The sequence below is a fragment of the Rhinatrema bivittatum genome, chromosome 13 (assembly GCF_901001135.1).
Source record: "Rhinatrema bivittatum chromosome 13, aRhiBiv1.1, whole genome shotgun sequence".
Classification (NCBI taxonomy): Eukaryota; Metazoa; Chordata; class Amphibia; order Gymnophiona; family Rhinatrematidae; genus Rhinatrema; species Rhinatrema bivittatum.
Genome location: NC_042627.1, coordinates 31170624 through 31196383, shown reverse-complemented (window position 1 = coordinate 31196383; position 25760 = coordinate 31170624). Strand labels below are relative to the sequence as shown.

Below are 25760 nucleotides of genomic sequence, written 5' to 3'. Positions count from 1 at the left end.
GAAAAGAGGAGGACTTGGCCCTACTGTTCTCTCAACAGGAGAGGGCAGTGTTAGAAACCGCGGCATGTCCATGGAACAGGCATGCTGTTTGTGAGTATCTACGCAGCGCTGTGCCATTCTGCAGCGCTTGTTGTTTTTTTGTAATTAATACGATGACTTCCCCTACCCCACACCTCCTCCCCATGTTCAAGCAAATCGCTAGAGTGATGCATGAAACAAACAAAAAAAAAAGGTAACAGAGGACATACCTTCATCTCTGAGAACAATCAGAATGTTCTCGGAGAGGTAGTGTTAAACTAAAAAAAATGCAAAGTAGAACAAGCAAAATTATAAGAGGTATGCTACACTGAAATCCTAGCCTGGTGGTGGGAGGGGGTTATCATGTTCATTCTGAACACTTACCACCATCGCTAGCGCCTTTCAACCATGCCAGCATTAACATCTGGAAAGGCATTCCCTCGGATGACATGGTCAATTCTGGTAGACACTTATTTATTTATCGAGTTTTATATATCGTCGTTCGGTATAAAGATAAAATTCTACAACATGTAGATCTTTTGGTTGCTATTGCTCAAATACAGCTCAAAACCAACCGAGCACTGCTAGAATGCCGCGCAAGGGCAAAACAAGAAGAAGAAAATTTCATAGCAACACAGACTGTTCTCACCATATCAAACCACTTTCCTCATCCGACCCCGCCATGAAACCTTTCTGCACAAATTCATTTTCAGCATTTGAAAACACAGAAGTGCTGGTAGATGGCTACAATCGCCTGAATGGCGCAGACCTGATAAGATGAGGTGCCTGTAGTATCCGGCTTTTTATTTCAGAATCGGCATGTAGGGAGATGGGATCCTTTGGCTTGTGTTCACTGTTACATTACAGCTACAGTAACAAGCTTCAATGCCTTTATACCAGGCCAGTATTAAAAAAACACTGAGCTCCTAAACATTTAGGCATTTCGGTTAGGCTCAAATTAAGTGCCTATTTTATGGTCCTGAGTTCATCTGAACTCTAAGCTGAAAAAACAATCCTAAATTTAAGCTCTTAACTTAGCTACAAATCAGTGCTGAGCACCTAACCTTTCCCCCCAATCCTGTTGCTATCCACGTGTTTTGCTCTTAACTTTTAGGCCCTAAGTTTATGCGCTTGGCCCTAGTAAAGATTTCAAAAAGAGCTAGTTTGAGGGCATAGCTCCCAACACTTTGAAAAACTGGCCCCCAGATGTCTAAATAGTAAATAAATACCCTGTGCAGCACGGTGCCTCGGGTTGACCATGGTTTTATTTGACAGAAATCCTTTTTCACCGACTATCCTGAGCCAGAAGCTGTTGATTCTGCCTTGCAGCCAGAGGTCCCTGGCAACAAGGCTGACAAAGAGTCTCAGAGCAATGCTGACCTGATGCGGTAATCCCAGACAAGTTTAATCAGGGCAGTTAAGGTCGACAAAAGGACAGCCCTAGCTGGGACTACATTTTCAAAAACAGAGCTCGTGTTTAACACAGGTTTGCAGCACTGGCTGCACTAAACATGGTAACATTTTGTGTGTTATTTATCGTATGCCATAAAATGCTAGGAAAAAATCCCTGCTGAAAGTTCGGGCTCATGGCATTATTTCGGAACAATGACCCGAGTAAGAACTCCCTGCATTCCTCTCACACTGCCTTGATCCTTCCTCTAGTCCCCTTTTCACATCCTCCCCAGATAAAATGAAATACGACAATCTGCAAGTAGGCCAGTAGGGTTTTTCTTTTTTTCCTGTGTTATTGGTGTTATGTTCAAGAACAAATCAAAGCCAAGACAAGCTAAATATTTGTTTGCAACACAAAACTTACAATATTTGCTATTTCATCTGAAACCATTTTTAAGAACTCAATTATACACAAAATTACAAAGCTGAACAGAAATGCACTAGCAGGGGAGGTAAAGTTTAAGCCATTTACACACACAAAACACGGGTTTTTGTATGTGGATGGCTCGTCATAAAACTGTGCAGGAGTTGCACGCACAAAAGCATGTGTGTAGCCCATTTTCACACCTATGTGCACAAAAAAAAAAAAATAGGCATTCTGGGCGGGGAGGGGATGGCAGCGGAGTTAGGATTTACATACACACACACACATTTGATTTTTAGGAAGTATGCTCTGAAATTAACCTGCACAAATGACATCCTGCAAATAAGGACATGTAACTTTGTGCAGGTCAGTTTACGTGTATTCTTAGGGGTAATTTTCAAAGCTAATTTGCATGACTTCACTTTGACAGCTTTGGCAATAAAATAATTTAAGCAGATAGCTATAAAATTACCCTCACAATGAACTGGAATTTAAATTCATAACTACAGTTTGCTAAACTTCTTGCTGAATGACCCTGCTCACCATGTTTGTCCATACAGTGACTATGCAAAGGGGAGAAACACTCTCTCTCTGTGAGGTCTTGCAAAAAAAAAAAAACAAAACAAAAAACAAACCTGAAGTCTTTTCACGTTTTGTTCCCTCTCCCACAGTCTACCATCATTGCTGTGCAAGTCATTTTAAAAAAATAAACACCAAGGGCAAAGGCCACAGCTCCCTATCCCAGTACGTGCCTAAACTGGATGACTGCCCATGCAGTGCCACAATCAAGTAAAGCAGCTCAATTTCCTAACCTTTAAAGTTTGATGAACAGGCCTACAATCTTAAAGTCCCCACCACAATTCTTACAATAAATACGGGTTAGATTTCCAAAGCAACATTTCTGCAAACACCTTCAGTACAGGTGGGAAAAGCTAGGGCAACGGATATTTCTTTGGCTTGCGAGAAGAATTTGGAAGAATGTTTTAAACGACGTTTTCGTGAAAAATTGAATTTGAATAAGAGCGCCTGGATGGGGTTTCTATAAAACATAGAACGTGACACGCCATGACACGAGACAGTTAATACAGGTTGACTGGAATGCTCTCTGACCATTTGGAACCATTCACAGGCAAACAGCTGGATATTATACACAATCCAGAAATGCAAAGAAGTTGCACATTACTGCATGCCTATTGTACAAGTGATGGGAGTGCAGCTGATGAACTGCCACATCAGCTGCAGTCCTGTTGTCCCCTGAAGCTATTCTCCGGTTCTCCCTCCCTCTACTGGAGCATTCACTTATTTTTCTGCATGCATAATATTTGCTGATTTTCAGAACACCGATAATGGAACGCAAGAGGGGAAAAAACACAAAGTAACTGTACTCTCACACAACTGATAGGAGGAAAGAGGAAATCTTTCTCCCCATCCATGTTTTTCGTCTGTACTGTGGCAGCGAGACTATCTGCACAAAACAAACTCCAGCATTTCACACCAGGACTAAGCTCATTCCAGAAGCAGGGTTTAGGGGGGAAGCTCCTTCTATTCAGCAGGTAACTTAAGACCGACTGGCTCTGCTCACCCAAGTGAACTCTGCACCATATTCAACATCAAAACACCAGACTCCATCAGAATAGTATGAGGGTAGCAGGTTGGGTTTATGTAACCAAGAATAGTTTCGGTGTTCTATTCCTGATGCCCAAAAGGTGCCCTCCCTGTGATATCACAGCCAACTCATAAATGGGGCAGAGCTGCATTCTGGAATTATAAATGCTTCAGCAACATGAACAACATATTTTAATGTCCAACGTACAGCACTATTAGTATTAAATGCAACTTAATACTACACAGTTTAATCCATGTTCTCTCCTCACCCATGTCACTACTCCAGTCAGTTGCCCTCCTCAGGATTCCTGGACCTTTCCTGAAAGATGTGAAGGCCTCCATCATCACCTCTTACTGGAACAGAAGCCTCACTCCCCCACAAAAATAAGCATGAAGTGCCAACCTTCAGCCTACTAAAACCCTAGCATGCTCTTGATGTTTCTCTTCTGTTTGAGTTACAGCAGCGTAGAAACTTCATAAGCATGATAACCTTAACTGCTCTGCTTAAAATGTCTGTGCCTAATGCTCAAAGAAACCCTTTGTGAGGCACAGTTCTGTGGACAAGGAGCATGTCCAGGACCAAGTCATCCTTGTAAAAGCAATTCTCCTACAGCACTGCCAAGAAAAGCGTCTGTATGGGTTATCCAGGTTATCTACCCAACCTGGGTTATTATCCTCAATTAACATGTGAATAAGTGGGATGCAGCCAACAAAGGAGCAAGTCAAAAGCAAGCTTGGGTTTTGCCAGAACTTCTGGAGCATGCTGCTTTTTACCTACAACTTTTCCAATTCATGGCCAACAGCAACAGGCTAGTACATGATAGTGTACGGAGAGGCTAGTGTACGATAAAATACTTCATACCGCAGCAATCGTGCTTTTTTTTTTTTTTGTCACTTTCCACCCAGTACTAGACCTCATTGCTGCATAATGAAAGAACTAAAATTACAAAATTAGAAAAAGAGATGCAAGGCAACAACCTGGAAAAATGTTAAGCAGTCTGGCAGCCATATTTAAAATGGCCCCTCCAAGATTATTCTTAAAAAAAAGTATTTGATTAAATCTGAAACATGCTTACACGAAAAACTGTCTGCATTTAATGAGATACAACACAGTTTTTGAAATCTGGTCAAGATCAGAGCACATAAGAAGCACCAATGCACTAAGTAAACCCTGGAACTTACAGAGCACCCCCCTACGTGACCAAAATGTTTCACATATATTTGTCTAATAAATATCCAAACCTTAACTTTAGTACCAAATGCTAAAGACCAATATTTTCAGCATCTCCAAAGCATCCACTTATGTACAGTATATAAATTCAGTGCACTAAAGCTAGTCTCTAATCCCATTTGTGGAGGGAGTTTAGGTGGCTGGCTGTGTAATACTCGCAAGCTGTACACCCCAACACCATCTAGAAAGTAAGAACTACCAAGTTTGGCTCAGACGTGGTTGATCTAGTGGCTAGTCCAGGGTCCTTTCTCCAACAGTAACAAGCAGCGGGAGCTTAAAGGAGGTGAAGAGCGTGCAGAATAACCTGCCCCTTTTACACATTTCCAACAGTCATGGTTTAGGGATGCAATGAACCCAAAGGAACATCCTTCGCTGTTATATTAAGGAACCTATTGCTGAGCTATCTTCCATAAAATTTTCCTGTTTGAACCCAGTTAGATTGTCTCAGGGAACACTTGCAACAAATATAAAATATGTGTATTCCCATAAAACTGGAGAAGCTTGGTTTTTCTCTCTCAGTGACCAAGCAACAAAATTCAGTGAGAAAACCGACACAAGGTTACAGACCTAATTAGCCTTATTTATTTATTTACTTTGAATCCCACCTAATATTTCTATGCTGCAAAGCAGATTATAATAAAATAATATATAATACTGCCAACATAACATCAATACCCTGCCTAGCCTCTTAACAATTCAACCTTTGGTCCTGCCGAACAAGAATAAAACCCACCTCACTTTAACTTCCATGCTGGTTCAAATTTAGCTCAGGTCAATAAAGACCAAACTTTATTACCAATACCATCTGAACACGGCTGAGCTTAGGTGGGTGAGAAGCCCAAGGTAAATCAGATGTTCTAGGGCCCTACTCTCCCCCAGTTCTCCTCTATCCTTCTCTCATGAGGAGAGCAGGACTTCTAACCGTGTCTGCCTCTTCCTCTGCCAGCTTAACCCCAAAGTCTGAATGTGCGGGGCCACTGGGCCCTGCAAAACTACAGAGCCTGCACAAATCAGGCTTCATAAGGAAGTTGGCAGACACATGCAAGAAGCGCTGCTCTCTCCTTTGGTTAGCGGGAGGGAGGATAGAATTGAACTTGGGGAGGGGAGGTGGGAGCTGGTGCGAGGGGAAGGGAATGCTGCTACCGCAGACCTGTGAAGCAGCAAGGAAGGATTTTGTCACTTGCAGGTAGCATACCAGCCAGTTTGCCAGAAGTTGCCAATGGACAGTCACCTCTATTTGCCTTCTCCCCAACCCGCTCAGGGACATACCCACTTAAGAAAGTTGATCAGTGCCTTATATCAGCGGTAGACAACTTAGGTCCCGGAGAGGTGCAAGACATGTTTGGTTTTCAGGATAACTGATACATGTAAATTAGCTGGGCTCTTAAACCAGTTATATGCAAGTACACTTCAGTGTGGCAATCATGAAAAACACATCTGTTTGCAGCTGAAACACCTAGGCCACGTACCCTTACTATACAGGAAATGAGTTGGTGATGATCTCTACCCAGTTCTCTGGGGACAGGTCTCCAGACCACAAAAACAGAAAATCCACATCACAATTTGCCACTAACTTGTACCATGGTGGGCATTCTCAGCAGAGTGCCGCAGACTGCACAAGGCAGGCTCAGAGACTGAATTCTCCTTTCAATCTTTGTGATGGTCCCTCCAGAACAGGCGGGAGAAGTTTGCATTGATACTGCCCATGCTCTACCTGCTCTACAGATGGTGCTATCCTCCCCCAATAAACCCCTAAACAGAAAAACTGGTGTCAGACTCCACATTATTTCTGGCTGTTTAGGTAAGTTAAAACTTTGGCTGGTGCAATTTTAGCAACAGAGAAACATATTGTATGACTGCATTGTTATAACAACGAGCAATTAAAAAAGAAAAATGTGTTCCACCGTATATAATTATTTGAGAAATACACCAAATTTCCCTAAGAATGCCTCAGAAAAAATGGCAATTGAAACAGATTAGTAGAATTAGATTCAATCTGCATATGAAATCAATTTGGATAAGACAAAGAAAAAGTATTTAATATTCATCAGTACAAGTTATGAAAAAAATAAAATGTCTCACACAATCAGCTACAGTATTCTGCTTTTTTCTACAGTATGCATTACTAAGTCAAATTTGTACAAAATGTGAATGGTTACAAAATTAGACCAGTGACCTATCAGGAAAGACTAAAATATTCTAACAAAACAAACTTTCAGTTTTTCCCCTTCATGCAAATCTGCCTGGAAAGCATCCCCAAAGCTTCCGATCTACTGCTCTCCAAGTACAATACTGTGAATCCAGTATCTTCTGGCAGCCAGAGGTCACTCCAAGACAAATATATAGGAAACAGCTTCATCTTTGCAATACTGCAGTTTTCATCAATCTGTTTGTAATCCAAGCAGTACAAACATAAAACAACCAGTGGAGTACACAAAAGAAAGAGTAAATGAGAGATAATTCAAATAGATTCCTAGTTTGATGAATACAAATGCCAACCATTATAGTAATTGCTGTAGAACATCATGGGTTAATAAGATCTATCAAATAATATTCAAAACCCACAACACAACATAGTAAAGAATGGCAGATAAAAACTAAAATGGCCCATTTGGTCTGCCCAGAACACAATATAAACTTCTAGTAAATCAAAGACTACAATACAATTTACATGCAATAGTCAAAAGGTTCATTATATATGTAACAAAGGAATAATCTTCTAAAATATTAAGTTTTCTATCTCCTTCAAACTGCTAAACTAGCAGCACAAAAATAAACTGAATCAGATGGTGTGCAAGAATATTCTAGACTAGACATTATACTCCACATGCCTTTTGCATTACTTTTACATTTTTACTTAGTGGGTGCTATGATAGACACAGACATTACTCCACTGTGTGTACTGTAAAAAAAAAAAATCTTGCAAAATTACAGTCAAAAGCACGCAATAAATAGGTTGAATACTTTTACATGTACTGTAAAAACCTCAAACCTGTGATAGGCTAATAACTGATAAATCTGAAACTGCAGAATACCTTATACATAAAACCTGACTTTCTTTCTGTCTCAGCTATTATACAAAATTCTGCTACTTTCACATAAGTCCCACATTTATAAATGCAACAGAAGAAAGCTGATGGATTAGTTTTGACGGCAGTGCATGAATTAAAAAAAAAAAAAGACACCCGAAATTAATTCTAAGTGTCTCTATTGGAGGTTGTGGCTACACTGTACCCAGTGCCAATAGGAAACGAATGCCAAATTCATAAAAAGAGGGAGGAAAAAAACCCCAAACCGAGATAACTGCAAATGCAATTTTTCCAGCCTTCCTATTCCCCCTCCCTTGCTTCATTTCGGACTCTAATGCAGTCTGACAGCTGCCACCGAGCCGTTCTGTGGGGGATTAACATACTCAAGCCGATGTGCTAGATGTACTGAGCAATGACGGGTCAAATAAACCTCATTTCCAGGGCCATGCCAATTCCTACCTCTCCGCCAGATCTAGGTCAGTGGAACAAGAGCACCAGCGGGCCAATATACAGCTCTGGCAAGGACAACGGGCAGCCCTACAGCCAGGAGCCCGATCAGGCAAGAGAAAGGTGTCAAACGGGGACACGGGGCAGGGAAACCTCTGCTCGCACAGAGCGGAGCTGCCTTCAGCACACACCCCTCTCCATCACTGCCACATGATCACTGCACTTCTCCCGCTGGTGATGTTACATAAACTGTTTCCTTCTCCGTACAAGCCAGCCCTTCAGCCTCATCAGGGAGGTGTCTCAGGCTCCCAGCAAAATGCACCGCAGCAGTCCAACTTTCAGACGGGAGAAGGGCCGAATTGACTTCGTTCCCTGCCATAAAACGAGAATCGAGCGACAGCTGCTTGACAAATCTACTGCGCCCAAGCACATTCATTTAAAAAAAAATAAAAATAAAAAAATCCCTGAGCAAATAAAGGAGCTCCCGGGAATAAGAAAGGGCGTCAGAGCGAAACTCTTCCGAGCCTCAGCAGAGCCTGTCATGCAACTCCTCCTAGTCCCGGGCACTTCCAGGAAGATGGTCCATGTTCCCTGGTCTCCAGCAGCCGCTGGAAAGTTTCCGACTGCGGAGACGTTAGCCCTACAGCCCCCAATCGCAGGCAGCGTGCTTTCTCCTCCGTGCAGCATGCCAAAGCCGCAGCGGCCGTCGTTGCCAGCAGCCTGGTGGCCCTCCCCGCCCCTCGCTCACACGGCACCGCTGCCAGCCGCGGTTAGCGGCGCCTTCGGCGCCCAGTGCCGCCACAGAACTTTATTTTGCCCCAGCGCCTCGTCCCACCTTACCTTTCATGGCTGTAATCACAAAATACATCATTAACCTCAGAAGGCAGGGAAGGGGGACGCGACGGATTCCAAGAGCCGAAAACCAGAAAGCAGCCCCAGCGAGCCCCGTTGTCCACGGCCGCCTCAGCAGCAGCAGCCGCCCCCTCTGTCCCCGGCCATATGAGACTCCATGTGACCCGCTGACATCACGCTTGGGTTCTGTTTACACTGCGCCCCGCCCCCCCCCGCCCCGGCTCAGGACTGACAGTGCCTTCGGCCAATGAACTAGAAGAGAGGCGGCTCCCGAGCCCGGCAGCGGCCCGCCCAGCCTGTTGGCACGTGGCATGCCGGCTGTGTTGCAGGAGTTGCAGCAGGAGCGGGCTGTGCTTTATTGGAAGAACGGCTCTGTTTGGTGCTAGATGTTGGATGCCCACGGAGAGGCCATACAGTTTAAACGTATATACAAGGGGGCTTAATTTAGCCTTAGCTTGCCTTTCCTACAGGAGTGGAATGTCCTTTCGGGGCTTCGGGCATGCCCTGGTGGGCCGGTCAGGTCAGTCACATGACTGGTGTTGATTGCAGCGGCCCCCATGCCTGCAGAGCCGCTGCGATCACTATCAGGCACGCAGCAGTTCTTTTAGCAGAACGGAAGCCTCTGCTGAGCCTCTCTGCTCAGTTCTTAAAGTTTGCGTTTTGTGCAGCTGGAGCTGCGTCTCCACCTTTGTCTCCCCTCCCCACAGCCCTGGCTATAGGGGCCTGCCTTTGTTATGCAATTGACCTCCCTCCTTCCCTCATCACTCTGAGGGCAGGAAACACCCTCTCTCTTCACATCTCAGCTGCAGGGAGCCTCTCTTTGTCCAGGTATTTTCAACATTAGACCCCAGAGCTTACTTCTAACTCTTAAGTTGCTTCTTTGCTCAAAGCCCCTTTCTTGAATCTGGGCAGCCAAAACAACAGCAGATTTCAGCCTAGAAGTGTCTGCCAAAAGGATTTTTTTCTTCCATAGTTCCACTGAAGCAATTGCTTTACAAGTACAAGTTCTTTGTAATTTTGCTTGCATCAGAAAGAGGAATGTACTGTATTAAAAAAAAAAAATCCACAAGAAAGCCCTGTGACCTGTAACTTACCCATTACAATAAAAATCAGATGTTAGAATAACTCACTGCTGTTTATATTTTCAAATAGCCCCTTAAAAAATATCAAAATAAGAATTATGTCTGCTCTGACATAGTCCAAACATGAACTATTCCCCTGGGATGAGACATTCCTGGAAATGTTTGTGGTGCAGTTGTCCTGCAGGGAGGAGAAACTCTGACCTCTATATAAAACAAACAGATATTTACTGTCCTGCTCTTATGACAATGCTAAAATGGAGTACCGTATTTCCACGCATATAACCCGCGGGTAATGTGCGTTTTTACCTACCCCGCATGCCCCCCGCGGGGTATAAACGTGGGCGGGTTATCCAGAAAAAATTTTACAACCAATAAAGTTTCCCGACTCTGAATAGGCTGCAGCTGAGAGGAGTCCGTCCTATCCCTGCGCCCGGCCGCTTCCTGATTGGTCGCGTGTTAAATCTAGGCCGCAGGCGGGTGGGCGCTTGTTCCAGGCGGCGGCGGCGGGGGCGGGTGGACGCGCGTTAGTTCGAGACGGCCGGCGGGTGGTCGCGTGTTAAATCTAGGCCGGGTCGCACAGGCGCGCATTCATTCACTGCCGGTGGGGGCAGCCCCCACCGGCAGTGAATGAATGCGCGCCGAAAGCAGCTTGTTCCAGGCGGCGGTGGCGGGTGGACGCGCGTTAGTTCGAGGCGGGTGGTCGCGTGTTAAATCTAGGCCGGGTCGCTCAAGGCAATCTAGGCCGGGTCGCTCAAGGCAGTCACATGCCGTGACGTCACGGCATGTGACTGCCTTGAGCATCGAATCGCAGGGGTCGCATTCATTCACTGCCGGTGGGGGCTGGGGCAGCCCCCACCGGCAGTGAATGAATTCATTCATCCAGGCGGAGGAGCCGGCTGCTTTCAGCTGCCGCTGCCGGCTGCTTTCGGCGCTCAAGGCAGTAGCGGCGAAAGCAGCCGGCTCCTCCGCCTGGATGAATGAATGCGACCCCTGCGATTCGATGCTCAAGGCAGTCACATGCCGTGACGTCACGGCATGTGACTGCCTTGAGCGACCCGGCCTAGATTGCCTTGAGCGACCCGGCCTAGATTTAACACGCGACCACCCGCCTCGAACTAACGCGCGTCCACCCGCCACCGCCGCCTGGAACAAGCTGCTTTCGGCGCGCATTCATTCACTGCCGGTGGGGGCTGCCCCCACCGGCAGTGAATGAATGCGCGCCTGTGCGACCCGGCCTAGATTTAACACGCGACCACCCGCCGGCCGTCTCGAACTAACGCGCGTCCACCCGCCCCCGCCGCCGCCGCCTGGAACAAGCGCCCACCCGCCCGCGGCCTAGATTTAACACGCGACCACCCGGCTCCCGCCGCCCGCCTGGACCCACGCGGCCCTCCGACAGGTATTTAAAATTTTATTTTTTTTTTGAATTGCGGGTTATATGAGGAGGCGGGGTATATTAAAACTTTTTTTCATAAATCTTGAAAACCTGCGGGTTATGTGTGTGGGCGGGTTATATACGTGGGCGGGTTATTGTCGTGGAAATACGGTAATAATATTTATGAATGCTAAACAGAGCTTCTGCTGCCTAGAAATTGTACCAGCTGTGGATTTTTGCCAAGCTAGAGGCAGCTGGATATCAGGCTATAACGATATAAGCTTATAGTATGATTTAGGTAAGATCGGGTTCATCCCTTATGGGTACCTTCCAAACTGATTCTTTTGGGCAAATCATCTCAGTGTATTCATTGTAACATAGTAATGGCGGCAGAAAAAGACCAAAATGGTCCATCTAGTCTGCCCAGCAAGCTTCCCAAGGTAGTAACTGCCGCTCTGTGCAGGTTACCCCCAAGCTTTTTTATTTATTCCCATCCCAGGGGCGGATTGGCCTATTGGGGGATTAGGCTTCCCCCGGTGGGCCGGTCTAGCTGGTCACGTGGTCTCGACTCCGCGATGGCACTGAGTGGCTGTTAGTGGAGGCTGCAAGAGACCACTAGCTTCCTCAGCCCTGCCTGCCCTCCATCAAGATAGGTGGCGAGGCTGCAAAAAAGTAGGGAAGAGGCCCAGAAGCAGTAGTTTCAGTACTCCCTCCTGGAAATGAGACCCTGCCAGCGAAGAAAAGTGCTGGGGCTCGAGGCCGCTGCAAGGAAGTGCTGTTGGGAGGAAGGACAGGCCCCAACAAGAAAAAAAGAGTGCTGGAACTCGGGCCGCTGCAAAGAAGAGCCGCTGGGGGGAAGGCCAGGCTTCGCTGCCCCGACAAGAAAGAAGAGTGCGGGGACTTGAGGCAACTGCAAAGAAGAGCTGCTGGGGGGAAGACCAGGCCCCGACAAGAAACAAGAGTGCTGGGACTCAGGCCGCTGGACTCGGGCCGCTGCAAGGAAGAGCTGCTGGGAGGAAGGCCAGGCCCCAACAAGGAAGAAGGAATACAAAAGTGGGGAGTACTCGAAGAAAAAGTCGCAGACGATGAGGACCAAGTTGAGAAGGGACAGAACAACATGAGACCGAGATGAGGGAACCTGAAACAAGTGAGGCAATGACAGCAGTCAGCTCAGCTACAGAGTTAAGGACAGATGAGGCCATAGTGTGAGGGCAGCAGCAGCACACCTCTGAGAGGGCGACGGCTCCCAACACATCACTCCAGAGCACTCTCAGAGGCCCACAGCAGCAGGTCAACAAGAGCAAGTATCAAAGGCCTACCTACATCGAGGGATACCCTTGTCCATCGCACTGCAAGACATACTATTCTTCAGCTGGATGCAAGGACAACACGGATACAGCAGTCACACATACCCTTCATGGCAGAACAAGGACATCAACAACTGGCATCCGAGAGTGCCAGGGGGAGACAGCGCTCACTGCCCATTCCCGGGATGGAACCAGGCAGGGAGGCTGTGGGAGCACACACTGTATAGCATAATGAGCAGCCAACACTTCTACCAGCAATCTTGGTGAGCTTGGCCAGCACCGCCTCACAGAGCCTTTGCTAAGCAAGAAGGAGGGCAGGTGCAGTGATCAGCAGCAAGGGCTAACGGAAACGGACCAAGGACTCGGGAAAGAAATGCAGTGGAAAGACCAAACACCAGCCAAGCAGAGCGACCATCGCAAACAGGAGATAATGCTGGGGAGTTGAGGGATAATGGTGGGTGGGGGGGGGAGAGAGGACAGAAGATGGGCTCCGCGGGTGCGAAAACCAACGTGGTGACAGATATATATATATATTAAAAAAAAGAAGGCGCAAGATGGAGTGCAAACACAGGACAAGTGCCAGCTGGGACAGTTCTTCCAAATAATCATCAGATTCACAAAACGCGTCACCTAGATAGGATTTTAGACAGTGCTGGGGAGGAGCCGGCTGTCGTGGTACATGTGGGCACCAATGACATAGGAAAATGTGGGAGGGAGGTTCTGGAAGCCAAATTTAGGCTCTTAGGTTGAAAGTTTAAATCCAGAACCTCCAGGGTAGCATTCTCTGAAATGCTCCCTGTTCCACGCACAGGTCACCAGAGGCAGGCAGAGCTCCGAAGTCTCAATGTGTGGATGAGACGATGGTGCAAGGAAGAGGGATTCAGTTTTGTTAGGAACTGGGGAACCTTTTGGGGAAGGTGGAATCTCTTCCGAAGGGATGGGCTCCACCTTAACCAGGGTGGAACCAGACTGCTGGCACTAACCTTTAAAAAGGAGATAGAGCAGCTTTTAAACTAGAACAAAGGGGAAAGCCGACAGTCGCTCATCAGTGCATGGTTCGGAGAGAAGTATCTTCAAAGGATACTAATGATGCATTAGAATTAGGGCATCCCAAGAATGTGGTTCCAATAATTAGAAAAATAGTCCAAGTGCCTGTAACTAAAAACTCACCTGAGCTAAAAAATTCTAACTTATCCCTATCAATTAAAAAGCAGAATGAAAATACAAACAAAAAACAAACTTTGAAATGTCTGTATGCTAATGCCAGAAGTCTAAGAAGTAAGATGGGAGAATTAGAATGTATAGCAGTGAATGATGATATAGACTTAATTGGCATCTCAGAGACATGGTGGAAAGAGGATAACCAATGGGACAGTGCTATACCGGGGTACAAATTATATCGCAATGACAGAGAGGAGCACCCGGGAGGAGGTATGGCGTTTTATCTCCGGGATGGCATAGAGTCCAACAGGATAAACATCCTGCTGAGACTAAATACAAAATTGAATCTTTATGGGTAGAAATCCCTTGTGTGTCGGGGAAGACTATAGTGATAGGGGTATACTACCGTCCACCTGGTCAAGATGGTGAGACGGACAGTGAAATGGTAAGAGAAATTAGGGAAGCTAACCAAATTGGTAGTGCAGTAATAATGGGAGACTTCAATTACCACATAGTACAAGAAGTGCAGAGGAAATTGTTAATCCTGACAGAGGACTCAAAGCTGGTTTCAACGGTGAAATAAGTTTTTATTTGTTCATTAGGCAACTCCACAGGTTTATATCACAAGAAGCTTTACGGCGTCCCCCGACACGGACCCGTGTTTCGCCTAGGGCTGCATCGGGAGGGCACGCCAGTAGGAATTCACATATGAAATGCTGTAAACAACAATCAAAAGTCAGGATGCTGATATAGGTCTTACAGCCGGATAGAAATATAAACAGATTAAACCTTTAATTCCTACTGGCGTGCCCTCCCGATGCAGCCCTAGGCGAAACACGGGTCCGTGTCGGGGGACGCCGTAAAGCTTCTTGTGATATAAACCTGTGGAGTTGCCTAATGAACAAATAAAAACTTATTTCACCGTTGAAACCAGCTTTGAGTCCTCTGTCAGGATTAACAATTTCCTCTGCACTTCTTGTACTATGTGATATTGCTTCAAAGTGCAGTCTGCTCTGGCATGTACTTTTGGTTTTAGACTTCAATTACCCCAATATTGACTGGGTAAATGTATCATCGGGACACGCTAGAGAGATAACGTTCCTGGATGGAATAAATGATAGCTTTATGGAGCAATTGGTTCAGGAACTGACGAGAGAGGGAGCAATTTTAGATCTAATTCTCAGTGGAGCACAGGACTTGGTGAGAGAGGTAACGGTGGTGGGGCCGCTTGGCAATAGTGATCATAATATGATCAAATTTGATTTAATGACTAGAAGAGGAACAATGTGCAAATCCAAGGCTCTCGTGCTAAACTTTCAAAAGGGAAACTATGAGAAAAATTGTTAGAAAAAAACTGAAAGAAGCAGCTACAAAAGTAAAAAATGTCCAAGAGGCGTGGTCATTGTTAAAAAATACCATTCTAGAAGCACAGTCCAGATGTATTCCACACATTAAGAAAGGTGGAAAGAAGGCAAAACGATTACCGGCATGGTTAAAAGGGGAGGTGAAAGAAGCTATTTTAGCCAAAAGATCTTCATTCAAAAATTGGAAGAAGGATCCAACAGAAGAAAATAGGATAAAGCATAAACATTGGCAAGTTAAATGTAAGACATTGATAAGATAGGCTAAGAGAGAATTTGAAAAGAAGTTGGCTGTAGAGGCAAAAACTCACAGTAAAAACTTTTTAAAATATATCCGAAGCAGAAAGCCTGTGAGGGAGTCAGTTGGACCGTTAGATGATCGAGGGATTAAAGGGGCACTTAGAGAAGATAAGGCCATTGCGGAAAGATTAAATGATTTCTTTGCTTCAGTGTTTACTGAAGAGGATGTTGGGGAGGTACCCGTAATGCAGAAGGTTTTCATGGGTAACGATTCAGATGGACTGAATCAAATCACGGTGAACCTAGAAGATGTGGTAGGCTTGATTGACAAACTGAAGAGTAGTAAATCACCTGGACCGGATGGTATACACCCCAGAGTTCTGAAGGAACTAAAAAATGAAATTTCAGACCTATTTAGTAAAAATTTGTAACCTATCATTAAAATCATCCATTGTACCTGAAGACTGGAGGATAGCAAATGTAACCCCACTATTTAAAAAGGGCTTCAGGGGGGATCCGGGAAACTACAGACCGGTTAGCCTGAATTCAGTGCCAGGGAAAATAGTGGAAAGTGTTCTAAACACCAAAATCACAGAACATATAGAAAGACATGGTTTAATGGAACAAAGTCAACATGGCTTTACCCAAGGCAAGATTTGCCTCACAAATCTGCTTCACTTTTTTGAAGGAGTTAATAAACATGTGGATAAAGGTGAACCGGTAGATGTAGTATACTTGGATTTTCAGAAGGCGTTTGACAAAGTTCCTCATGAGAGGCTTCTAGGAAAAGTAAAAAGTCATGGGATAGGTGGCGATGTCCTTTCGTGGATTGCAAACTGGCTAAAAGACAGGAAACAAAGAGTAGGATTAAATGGACAATTTTCTCAGTGGAAGGGAGTGGACAGTGATCAGGGATCTGTATTGGGACCCTTACTTTTCAATATATTTATAAATGATCTGGAAAGAAATACGACAAGTGAGATAATCAAATTTGCAGATGACACAAAATTGTTTAGAGTAGTTAAATCAGAAGCAGATTGTGATAAATTGCAGGAAGGCCTTGTGAGACTGGAAAATTGGGCATCCAAATGGCAGATGAAATTTAATGTGGATAAGTGCAAGGTGATGCATATAGGGAAAAATAACCCATGCTATAATTACACAATGTTGGGTTCCATATTAGGTGCTACAACCCAAGAAAGAGATCTAGGCGTCATAGTGGATAACACATTGAAATTGTCGGTTCAGTGTGCTGCGGCAGTCAAAAAAGCACAGAATGTTGGGAATTATTAGAAAGGGAATGGTGAATAAAACGGAAAATGTCATAATGCCTCTGTATTGCTCCATGGTGAGACCGCACCTTGAATACTGTGTACAATTCTGGTCGCCGCATCTCAAAAAAGATATAATTGCGATGGAGAAGGTACAGAGAAGGACTACCAAAATCATAAGGGGAATGGAACAGCTCCCCTATGAGGAAAGACTAAAGAGGTTAGGACTTTTCAGCTTGGAGAAGAGACGGCTGAGGGGGGATATGATAGAGATGTTTAAAATTATGAGAGGTCTAGAACGGGTAGAGATGAATCTGCTATTTACTCTTTCAGATAATAGAAAGACTAGGGGGCACTCCATGAAGTTAGCATGGGGCACATTTAAAACTAATCGCAGAAAGTTCTTTTTTACTCAACGCACAATTAAACTCTGGAATTTGTTGCCAGAGGATGTGGTTAGTGCAGTTAGTATAGCTATGTTTAAAAAAGGATTGGATAAGTTCTAGGAGGAGAAGTCCATTACCTGCTATTAAGTTCACTTAGAGAATAGCCGCTGCCATTAGCAATGGTAACATGGAATAGACTTAGCCTTTGGGTACTTGCCAGGTTCTTAAGGCCTGGATTGGCCACTGTTGGAAACAGGATGCTGGGCTTGATGGACCCTGGTCTGACCCAGTATGGCATTTTCTTATGTTCTTATGTTAAGCTACGCAAAACGAAGGATCAAGGGATGTGCACAAGAAATCTAAGAAGGTCATCTCCCATATGATCAAGAAATCTAAGAGGTCATCTCCCAGCAGGCAGTTAGGCATGCGCAGTCACAGGGCAAGACATGCTGGCATTATAAACAATGCATCATCAGCAACCCAATATGTAGGAGTGGAGTAGTAGTCTAGTGTTCAGAGCAATGGAAACCAGGGTTCAATTCCCACTCAGGGATTACAAAAGGCAAATTACCTCTCCCTATGGCAAAATAAATGTGGTGATTAACCTTCCACTTCATACAGTACACCCAGGTGTTATGCTCAGGCTTGTGGACCCTTGGGCCGACGGGAGGATGGAATACCTTAGGAGGAAGATCCGTAGGCTCTCCCATCGGGTGGCAAGGCAGGAACAGAAGATGTGACTAGCTGACCCTCGGCATTGGAGGCAGAGGCGACTGTAGAGACAGACAAAGAGTCGTGACATCGAGGAAGGAAGTGTGTCTTCGTCACTGGAAGTCCGCGGTCCCCCCAGGAGGAGCCCGTAGGGACCCGGACTGCTGAGACTTAGGTGGACCTTTGGGAGGTCGAGCGTTCGGTGCAAGGGCTGGCTGGAGCTTCACCCCTGGAACACTGCTGTCCCCCCGGGAGGAGCCCGTAGGGACCCAGGTCACTGGGACTTAGGTGGGGCCTTGGAGATGATGGTCAAGAAGAAGTCCAAGGTCAAGTGCTAGAGGGTCGTCGCTCACCAGTCCGAGGTCACACACCGAGGGATCACCACTTGCCAGTCCGAAGTCACCCACCAGATAATCACCGCTTGCCAGTCCAAAGTCAAAACCAGGAATCACCACTAGCCGATCCGAAGTCACATACCAGGAAACACCGCTACCCGATCTGAAGTCAGGAACCAGGAACACCAAGACGAGAGAGGAACAAGGATTCAAGACACAAGAACTCACCCAAGCAAGCAGACCTGACCAACTGCGGAAGTTGCCAAGTCAAGGAATGGTCAGAGGAAGTCTCCTTTTATACTTCCTCTGGCCCAATGGATTGAAATCAGCTGTAGACAATTAAAGGGAAGAGGTCCCTTTAATTCTGGTGAGAAGGCGCGGCCTGCGCCTAAGATGGTGGCGGCCATCTTGGATCTTGGGCCGTGGAGGAATGCTGCTAGCTGCCGCAAGGGAGGAGCAGGAATGGCTCCTAACCCGGCGGTTAGCCCGGAGGCCCACGCTGACGCGTGAGGGCACCGGGTACATGAGGTAGGGCAATCTGCCCCGACGCAGCCGCGGCGGCTGCCATGGAGCTCAGGTGGGGGGGATGCGCCTGCAGACGGCCGCGGGTGTGGAACACAACACCAGGAAGTTTCCTTGGATTGGAACCTCGATGTGACACAGGAAGTTTATGGCCAGAGGGAGTAGAAAAAGAAAGTTCCACCTGTTAAGAGAATTCCAGTCCATTTCTGAGGATCGGTTTTCCATAGACACACAACAAAACTGAAGGGTTCAGCAACAGGTCGGAAAACTCCTCAGAATAATACAGCAAGTGGCATCATCAAAGAAGATAATGCTACGGGTGGTGCAATCCAACCTGGGTACCTTGAACTTTGCATGTCGGGTTATTCCCATGGGAAGAGCCTTCAGGAGAAGATTAGCAGCGACCACAGTCTGAACACTTCTACCCCATGATTTACTATACAGCGGTAAAAGGGGGGAACATCCATGCCGGCACACTTTTGTTCGCGCACCAGGCGCAAACAAAAGTATGCCGTATTTCAATAGATAAGTGCATAGCCGCGCATATCTTTTAAAATCCGGGGTCAGTGCGTGCAAGGTGGTGCACATTTGTGAACCTTGCGCGCACCGAGCCCTGCGCGCGCTGCCCGTTCCCTCCGAGGCCGCTCCGAAATCGGAGCGGCCTCGGAGGGAACTTTCCTTCTGCCTCCCCCACCTTCCTCTCCCTTCCCCTATCTAACCCACCCCCCAGCCCTACCTAAATCCCCCTCCTAACCTTATCCAGGAAGTTACACCTGCCTCCGGGCAGTCGTAACTTGCGCGCACCAAATGTCCGCTGGCGCGGCAGGCCCCGACACAGGCCGCTGTGTTGGGGCACTCGGCCACGCCCCCGGACTGCCCCGGACCGCCGCCACGCCCCCGAACACTCCCTGAGCTGACACCACACCCCCTGGCCACGCCCCCGAATCACCCCTTTTTGCAGGCCCCGGGACATACGCGCATCCTGGGGCTTGAATGCGCCACCGAGCCTATGCAAAATAGGCTCGGCATGCGCAGGGGCAGATTTCCTCAGGTTACGCGCGTAGCCTTTGAAAATCTGCCCAATATAGATGATTGCTCTGCAACCACCTCCGAGTTAATATGCAGATCGGTGGCACCAGCTACTTGGATGTCACAGGGCCAGAGCTATGTCTATGCAAACGAATGCCTGGGAAAAAAACGGATAGAGGTAAAGCATGTCACCAATGTCCTAATTGTCAAATACGTAGCCTCGGCAAAAAGAGAATGCTGTCTATAGGATGCTGTGATAAAACACCAGGTGGGGCCGGTCATTCCTGTCAAAGAGCATGAGCGGGGTGACAACACTAAATCCTTCATTCAGAAGAAGAGAAAGATAGGATGGTCAAAGAAAGTAGGGCCCACCATCGATAGCAGACACCCCATCACACACAACATGATGAATGCTCTCAGGACTCCATCAGCATAGACTTGCTCATCTAAGTTTGAGATTGAGCAAATGAGCCAACAAAGAGGGCACAGGAGCTAGCGGATTACTTAGGAGGAACGTGTTGGAGGCCAGAGGTGTAGGATGCCAGAGGCATTAACCACCACCACACACGAGTCCAAGGCAGACCAAGACGAAAGAAGAGCCACGCTGTCGCAAAACATGTGGCGGGGTGCTACACCTGTACGATACGCAATACAAAAGGTATTTGGCGGGGCGCGGCTACAGCTGTGGTACAAGTTGGACTTCAGCCAGGAAAAAGAAAATTGGATGATGGCGATTCAATGCGGACAAGACGATGGACCCTATGTTCTAGGGATGAGGATACATGGTTTGTATTTAGGCGGTCTAGGTTGGATACCCAGGTGGGGTAGCCCACAGAAATTCCACACTTAGGCCTGGCACCGCCAGTCACATGGATGGGAAAGCCCGGCAAGAGTCAAAAACAGTTATTGCCCCTACTACGGCACCCGAGGGTTGCTATGAGGGGTAATAATAATATATCAGGGGGTCAAGGACCTGTGACCCTTTGGACCACACTTAGGACTGGCACCGCCAAGGTGGGTCGTCACATGGATGGGAAAGCCCGGCATGTGTCGAGAACAGTTATTGCCCCTACTACGATGCCCGAGGGTTCCTAAGGGGATAAGAATAATACAAGGACCTGTGGGCTCGTTGACGGTTGCAGCATATTTAATAATGCTCTATGGGATGCCATCGGGGCATAGTATGACAAAAGACACAGGCTGCAGCTTATTTATTAAGTGGGGGGACACGAGGCAAGGGTCCACCCTACCTCGTGTCCTGGCGGTTACACGGGCCGGTTGGGCATATTGCAAGTGGTGCCGGTGACATCACAGGACGGCGTGGTAGCCGATCAGCACCTTGGGTGGCGCAAAAAGGTGGGGGCGCGGAATGCGCCGATGGTTGGGGCCCCCTTACTTGGGGACAAGGCAGGGGGCCCATGGAATAAGGCTGCCTTTCTTGGCGGACAGCAACGGCGGACAGCAACGGAACTGGCTCGGGTACCCAGGGAAGTTTTTCTTGTTGTGTTAAATAAAAGCTGCGGCCTTATTATACCAACGACAGTTTCTGCGTTTTCATGTTTACAAAGTGAATGCTTAATTTGTCGAAGGTACCATAAAGGGCCAGAAGGTAGGGACGACGGCAATGGGGGTAAAGTGGCAGCTGCTAGAGTTAAAAGCTGTGTTAATTTTAACTCAAAAGTGTATATACATTTATGAGTACTGGGAATATGTTAACTTTATAACTCAAGCTTGTTGATTTGTACATACTATATGCTTATGTTAGTTTCTATACTATTTTCTTTAACATGTTCATTCAAAATATCAAGATATTTTGTTAGTAATATAGGGCCTGATTTTAAAAGGGTTACGCGCGTAACCGGGTTTACCCGCACCAGGCCTATTTTAAAAAGGCCCGGTGACTGGCATAAAGCCCTGGGACGCGTGTAAGTCCCGGGGCTTGCAAAAAGGGGCAGGGAGGGGGTGGGGCATGGGCGGTCCGGGGGTGGGGCAGGGTCAGGCTCCCAGCACAGTGGCCATATTTGCCGCTGTGCCAGGGATCGCGTGCTGGCAGTCGGAGCAGCCTGGGAGGGAACGAGGGAAGGCAGCGCGGCTCAGTGCGCGCAAGGTGCACATTTGTGCACATGTACGCCACGCGCGCTTCTTTTAAAATCTACCCCTTAATGTGGGCACATGCAAAGTAATGCATGTAGGGAACAGCAACCCAAATTACAGATAGACAATGCAAAGTTCCACTTTGGGAGTCATCACCCAGGAAAAGGATCTAAGTATCAACATGGATAATGTGTTGAAATCCTCTGCTCAGTGTGTGGTGGAGGCCAAGAAAGCAAATATAATGCTAGGAATTATTAGAAAGGAATGGAGAATAAAACAGAGAATATCATAATGCCTCTTTATCACTCCATTGTTGTTAAGTTCGGCGGTCTGAGGGCTAACACCACAAACCGCCGCCCTCACCTCTCGGGCTTGGCCCCAATCATGGCAAGACGCCCTCGCTGCAGGACGCCGCTCTCCTCCTTGCCAGGCTCCGCTCCTCTTCACAGCAATACATCACTGGCTTGCCTCATGGCTGGATGCTGCCTACTCTTTGCTGTCGCGCTTCCCCCTAGGTGTGCGACTGACGTTGACAGATTTAAAGAGCCTGCGGCACGAAAAGCCCCATGGCGCAGCTTCAAGACCTCACACAGCCAGGCCTATAAAAGGCCCTTGAGACCTTAATATCCTTACCTCGGCAACAGGTCTCCCTGCTCCAGTAGCAGTATGTGTTGCTCCAGCATCTTATCTCAGTTCCAGGATTCCTTGTCTTCAGTTCTTCAGTTCCAGCATTCCTTGTCTTCAGTTCTTCAGTTTCAGTGTCCCTTGTCTTCCACGCTTCCTTTGCTGCCCACTTGTTCTTCTCCTAACCTTCCTGCCCTGTCTATCCATCACACCATTCTTTTCAAACAGATACCTGATACTGACCTTGGCCTGACTTCTGGATACTCTTGATTGTCACCTGCCACTGATCACTGCCCGACTCTTGGACACTCTTGATCGCCACTTGCCACTGACCACTGCCTGACTCTTGGACACTCTTGATCATCGCCTGCTACTGACCTCTGCCTGCCACTGGATAGGCCTCACCTATGCCCACTCCAACCCAGTTTCCTAAACAGATCTCTATGCCATCAGCAGAGGCCCACCACCTAAGATCTGCTGGCCCTGGCACCCAAAGGCTCAGCCTGAGGGGAACATGGGCAGGTAAAGGTGAAGCTTCAGCTGGGCCTCTGCTTCATCCATGTCCATCTGCCGATGGTAGGGACCTGCAGGACTCCGCCTTGGTCTAAGGGTCCACAAGCACAATAGTATAATTGCACCTTGAGTATTGTGTACAGTTCTTGTTACCACATATCAAAAAAGATATAGCAGAATTAGAAAAGCTACAGAAAAGGGAGACCAAAACGATAAATGGGATGGATTGATTCCTCTATGGGGAAAGGCTAAAGAGGTTAGGACTCATCAGTTTGGAGAAGAGATGGCAGAGGGGAGATGTGATAGAGGTCTCTAAAATAATAAGTGGAACCAGTAAAAGCAAATCGGTTGTTTACTCTTTTAAAAAGTACAACGACTAGGGGACATTCAGTGAAGTTACTAGGAAATACATTTAATACAAATAGGAGAAAATATTTTTTTACTCAATATATAATTAAAGTCTCATTGCCAGAGGATGTGGTGAAAGCTGTTAGTGTAGATGGGTTTAAAAAAGGTTTAAAAAAGTTCCTGGAAGAAAAGTCCATAAGCCATTTTTTAGGTGGACTTGGGGAAATTCCTGGGATAAGCAGCATGGAATCTATCGACCTTTTGGGATCCTGCCAGGTACTTGTGACCTGGACTGGCCACTGTTGGAAACTGCACGCTGGACTTGATGGACCTTTGGTCTGACCCAGTATGGCAAATCTTATTTTCTTATGATTTTATCTTGATTATTCAGAGTTACTCATGCCCACCACAAACTCTCGTAAGTCAAATTAATGCAAAGACACTAGACTAAGTTGGGATATTTACTTACTACGAAGATGCTAACATTGTTACTATTATTTCAACATCTATATAGCATCCTAAACCAGAGTGCTTTACAACAAATTACAGGCAGGTACAACAGGACCCTTATCTCAGAGAACTTGCGATATAAGCAGGCGGATAAAGTAACTTGTCCAAGTTAACAACAAATGGCGCTGGTAGAAGCAGCATTTGAACTCAGATCTCTTGGTTCCTAGAGTATTGTAACAATTAGGCCACTGTGGGAGACCAACCGGTGTTTCCCTGACTGGAGACAGAAAGCTACACTAACTCCAGCCTTTCTGATGCAGATAAAACTTTATTAAACAAACACAATACTTCACAATGGACTTCCTACCTTATCAGTAGTCACTTACACACACAGGGGGGCTGCCTTGCTTCTCTCAGTGCACGCTCACTCCCTTCTGGTTTGGACAGAATTCTTTACAGGAGCTGTCTTCCTTCTGTAGGCATGAGGCCTCCTGAACACAGCACTCATCCCAGCCCCAGCTGGTTCCCACCCACAGCTCTCTCCCACTGTGGGATTTAAGGTGGACTAGGCATCTAGCTTGGTCCAGCATGCACAAAAATGGGGGAAAACAGGGTTACTTTGTTACAGCCACTTGTTCTTTTCCATTGCCATGAACTGGTAATTCCTGGCACTTGCATTTTTCAAAGTAAAAATATAACAAAGATATTCAGTGCAATAGAAGATTCTTTGCCGGTGGAATGCAATATTTACTTTGATGTACATATAGTAATATAGGGGCCAATACTCAAAAGCCACTGAGCAGCTAAGATGGCCAACTCTGTTTAGCCTTCGATCTTTTCAGTCACAACCTAGCCAGAAAAGTTGCAGCTGAAAATTCACTTAAATCTAGCTGGCCAAGCAACATCACCTCCTAGTGATACCTCCCTGCATGCACTCAAGTATTCTCATAATCTGGCTGGTAACCTTGAGGTCAATTTCCTGCTCCAGTTTTTGTCTTCCTAATTGATAAGTGGCTAATGAAATTTGTGACCCAGATGTATAATTTGACATTTTTTGCACTGAAGAACAGCTTCCATACCCTTGGTCATTCTTCCATTTTTTTCCTTTTGCAGTTGTCTGCCCTGCTAAATGCCTTTGCGTCTTCTGCAGATGAGCATATTTTTTCCCCTCCAATCTCTCTTCTATGCAATGTCTTTAAATAAAGTTATTAAAAAGTGCCGATCTTAGCACCAACCTACGAGGTACTCCGCTGGTCTCCTTACTTTCACTAGAGTAGATTCCATTGTCTTTCACATTCTGGGTTTTGTTCTTCAACCAGTTCCTCAGCCAGTTAACTTTCTGCCCTAATGCCTTGCTGGTTACTTTATTTACCGATGTTTATGTAGAAAAGGGTCAAGAGCCTTATTTAAGTCTAGCTAGGCCACATCCATCACTCCTCCCTGATCCACTATTTTTGTCACCTCATGAAAGAACTCCAGTTTGTTTGACTTGAGCTCCCTGTTCTGAATTCATTTATCTAGGGTCCTGTAATCTACATGCTTCAAGATACTTTTCTTTAGTAGTGATTCCATAGTTTTACCCACTACTGATGTTTCCTGCCTCCTCCTAGTTGCCACTTTTGTGAAGGACCACGCCCACTGGCCTCCAATCCCCCCATCCCAAAAACAAACAGGTCGATACTGTAACGTGTGGTTGAAGATTTCCCGTCTGTAACGTGCTGGGAGCGCACAATTCCGACGCGTAAGGCGATCCAGCGATACAGTCTCCAGTTTCACGCGTCCTTAGCGCTTCTTAAAACAGACGCATAACCCTTTACACACGCAGCATGTATATGATATGTAAATGAACGAATTAGCTGTATAATGAAGGAATTAGCTATTCCCCTCCGATACTGTGACGCGCACTCAGATTATCTCCTTTGTAACCCGCTATTTTGCCGCGTCCTTAACCTG

General features: G+C 46.4%; 1 protein-coding gene across 2 annotated transcripts in view; it reads right to left on the bottom strand.

The window, feature by feature from the left end:
* LOC115075078 (nuclear receptor ROR-alpha) overlaps positions 1-9142 on the bottom strand; it is a 170794-nt gene extending 161652 nt beyond the window's left edge. For both annotated transcript variants that reach the window (XM_029575242.1, XM_029575243.1), the window contains exon 1: positions 8987-9142. In XM_029575242.1, coding sequence (XP_029431102.1) covers positions 8987-9017 — 31 coding nt within the window. In that variant the 5' untranslated portion in view covers positions 9018-9142. The remainder of the gene's footprint in view (positions 1-8986) is intronic.
* Between the last annotated feature and the right edge of the window lie 16618 nt (positions 9143-25760).